General features: G+C 45.8%; 1 protein-coding gene across 1 annotated transcript; it reads right to left on the bottom strand.

The window, feature by feature from the left end:
* Positions 1 to 835: 835 nt before the first annotated feature.
* Positions 836 to 3344, bottom strand: LOC103371961 (nidogen-2). The gene is made up of 3 exons (XM_008301462.1): positions 3066 to 3344; positions 1159 to 1344; positions 836 to 1003 (listed from the first exon to the last, which is right to left on the bottom strand). The coding sequence occupies exons 1-3, from the start codon at positions 3270 to 3272 to the stop codon at positions 836 to 838; spliced, it is 561 nt and encodes a 186-aa protein (XP_008299684.1). The 5' UTR covers positions 3273 to 3344.
* Between the last annotated feature and the right edge of the window lie 315 nt (positions 3345 to 3659).

The raw sequence follows: 3659 nt of genomic DNA, 5'->3' as shown, positions 1-3659 counted from the left end.
TCGCTTTCAAAGAACTCCTGTGTTCACTATAGCGAGGTCCACCTTACACGACTCTTCCCAAGGAAATTCAGAGGAAATGATGAAAGTGTAAACTAAAGCTGCTCCAGAGGTGTGGCTCAGCAGCACGGTGAGGGAAGCTGAACTGTGCAGGGAGAGGAAAGGTTTTTCTATGTGTTCTGTTGGCTGATCGGCTGCCATTTATCATTAGAGCAACAGTTTTAGCTGCCATTGAGTCAAAACGTGTACTTGTTCACAGACAGGTATAATCTGCTAATTCTCTGACAGACTTTCTGAAGGTTTGTTCAGTGAGACAATGTTAGAAAAACATCACACTTTGACACCAGAACTTGCCTGGAAAACATCACAATTTGGACTTTTCTTTAGTTTGAAAGATGACAAAAAAAAAAAACAGTTCCAAGTCGTGGCCCACGGCTAAATAATCGACTCCATACCAGCCTTATACTTCCTGTTGACATCCTCCAAAAGCCCCAAAATCATGGGAGCTGCATTTTCAAATCTTAGAGGACAACAATAGGAGTTAAACAAGTCTGAATGATCACCGGCTGACAAACAAGGAGGGTGGAGGCATGTTGCTGTCTACCTGTGTGTGAACTGGAGGAGGGGATAACGAGTCGGTAGGGCGGGGGGCCCTTTGATGACCCTTAAAGATGACCCCTGACCTCTTGAAAAGGTTAAGAGGCAGATTAGGAGGGGAAGGGGGATTACAAATAGACCCCCCACCCCAGGCTGATTACAAGTGATGCACAACCTCCAGGAATTTGGGGCTGAGTGTCTCTCAAGAGCCAGAACATGCCAGTGAGGGACATGGGGGCTGTTACATGGCGGACACTGGACTTATCAGCGTCCATTCCTGAAGCCACCTTACCTTGTTGGAAGACCCAGTGGTTCGAGTTTGCTCCTCGTAAGCTGCAACGTTCTCCCATGTTGCCACGACAGCGTGTGTGGGTGTGAACTTTGCATCTGGGAACCCCCGATGGACTTCCTGGATGAGCAGATGAATGAATGAATGAATGTGGGAGGGGGGGAAAAAAAAGGAAGGACTGAACTAATGGATGAGAGACTGGAGGAAGGAAGAACCCAGTTAAGATTGGTTCATGAGGTATTGTTCTCTACATTACACTCTTATCTGTAACCGACCTGGGCGACTCTGTTGAGCACGCTGGGTGTTTCCGTCACCCGGTAGTAAATCTGCCCTCGCCCGCCGCTGGTGTCGATGTCGGCTAGGAACGGGGCGACCACGGGGAAATCCGTAGGGAAGCCATCGTCAACGTACTGCTTTTCCATCGGCAGGTCCTGGGCCGATATGATCCCATTGGTGGCCACCTAGAGCGAGAGACCGGCTTGTTACAGAATACCTGGAGCACCGTCATGAACCCAGGGAACCTCCTAATGAACCGTCATAAACCACTGGAACCCCAGCATGGACCCCAGGAACCGCATAATGAACCTCTACATTCCCCTCATAAACCACTGGAACCTCCTCAAGGGCCCCCTGTCTGGTCCATGATTATGCTTTGGAGACATCAAACCACATAGAGCTGGCTTTGCTTTGGATGTGTTCTGCTGGGATGTCTGGCTATATTAGGTGTCACACAAAGACACACTTAGCAGCTCATATCTGGGACTTAAACAGAGGTGATCAGCTTTGGAAGGCAACCAGACACATGTAGTAATAATAGAGTGTTTGTGTAGTTTACTGCTCTGCTCCATATATCCACAACACCTCATTAACAGCTTCTTTACGTGTGTTTTCATTTAAAACTGTATGATGAGTTTACACATTAAACAGCCAAATCCTACATAAAACGTACGTATTATTGCTTTTAAAGCTTTTGAATGCATGAACTTTACCTGGTTAGTGTTGTCAAAGCTTCTTCTGTCACTGCCAACACTTAAACATGGCTTACATGTTAATATTTTAAAAGCATTGATTCAGTTATAATAATTGGAATGTGTTTGGATATGTTACCTAATTTCAAATAGTAACACCAGTGGTCGACCGATTGGGTTTTTCACTCAACTTATTTTCAATTTAAACTCCACAGGTGATCAAAAACACCAAACTTTGTTTAAAAAAATAAAATAAAATAGCAACAGCATTTATCAGCATCTCTCTGTAATTCCATGCAGCTGTTAAAAGATTTATCTCAGTTCATCTAAAACTCTCGACTGACTTTGAACCTTAGCGTACACTCGCTCTGCTCAGGCACCTGTTTTGTAAAGCCTTCCTGCTAATTTTAGACCTAAAGTCTCCTTAAAATGCTATTTAAGGACTGCTGACATTTTTCTATCACGAAGCGATGGCCGTGTACAAACAGCTCTGTTAAAAAATGTAAATAAAAAGTTTAAGACTCCCACATTACTGGATTATAAACATGGACGCTTTGACAGTGAAGATGCTGGTGTGTGAACGGGTGGATGAGAAACAAAGCAGTCTGCAGAACTGAACAAGGCAGCTGGTCCAAATCTGTTGTTGCCTTTTAGCTAAAGCACAACAGAAAGATCTTGTGCATGACCTCAGCATGAGGACAGAGCTGATATGTGAGCTGAACACTGTTCTGTTAACTGGCACCTACATGACAGTGCTGCTCATGTTGGATTCTGAATGCACCACTTCTACTGCTGCAACATCAACAACTTTTTTTGCACTTTTAAAAAAGTAAATATCAAATTTAAGACTTTAACACTGATATTTCTCTTTTATTTCTCCAATAAACAGCCCAGAAGTTACTCTTTTCCAGCGCATACTGATTAATAACGAGCCTCCCGCTAAGTTTTGACATGTGAGTATCTGGAAATTGATCTTGTTTGTTAACGCACACAGGGAGGATTTACATCTGAGCATTTGGAGCGCAGAATGTTGAAACCTTTTGCAAACACAACTGGAATAATGTGCGGTCCCTTCACTGGAAAAAAAAAAAAGAGACAGATGCTGATGAACCGAGTGGCCTCTCTTGTCCTGACTTTCCCCCATTCAAGCTGAGATCTGCTCTGCGACCAGCTGCACGGATCACCTGTCAGCCCGGCGGTGGAGGGATACTTACATAGAGCTGCGAGAACAGGGAGTCGTAGAAGTACAGAGGTTTGGGCAGAGACAGGACTCTGGACGTCTCATCGTCGCCCTCAGCCAGAATGAAGTCCCCGCTCAGGGAGCCGTACGGGAACATCTCGGCCCTCTGGATGGCGGTCACCACGCTCACGGTGCAGCTCCAGCAGAGCACACACGCAGCCAGCATCGGGCCTCTGTGCATTGTAGAGCTGGAGGAACGGACGGAGGTGCAGCTGGACTGAGAGGCAGCAGAAAGAAGGAGAGACTCAGCGCGGCTCCGCTCTCAGTCCCAGTGTGCAGGACGGCCGGCGGAGGGAGGGAGGAGAGCAGCCGCGCTCTGATTGGTGGGAGGCGGCCTGAGTGACAGCGGCCCGGTGCTGGAGGTAACATCTGGCTCCTATTAGACACAAGACAAATAGAGCATTTTAATCCGGATGTAACTGTATCTGTTTCACAACACTGACAAAGACGCAGGGTGTCTTTTTTTTTTTTTTTTGGAAACAGCCTCTCTCACACTTACACACGGAGGAAAAAACTTTTAATTCTTTAATAGTTTGAATGAAACATCCTCTATAGAGACAGAATATTA

The sequence above is a fragment of the Stegastes partitus genome, unplaced genomic scaffold (assembly GCF_000690725.1).
Source record: "Stegastes partitus isolate 25-593 unplaced genomic scaffold, Stegastes_partitus-1.0.2 Scaffold1674, whole genome shotgun sequence".
NCBI lineage: Eukaryota > Metazoa > Chordata > Actinopteri > Pomacentridae > Stegastes > Stegastes partitus.
This window is presented reverse-complemented; position numbering and strand designations above follow the sequence as displayed.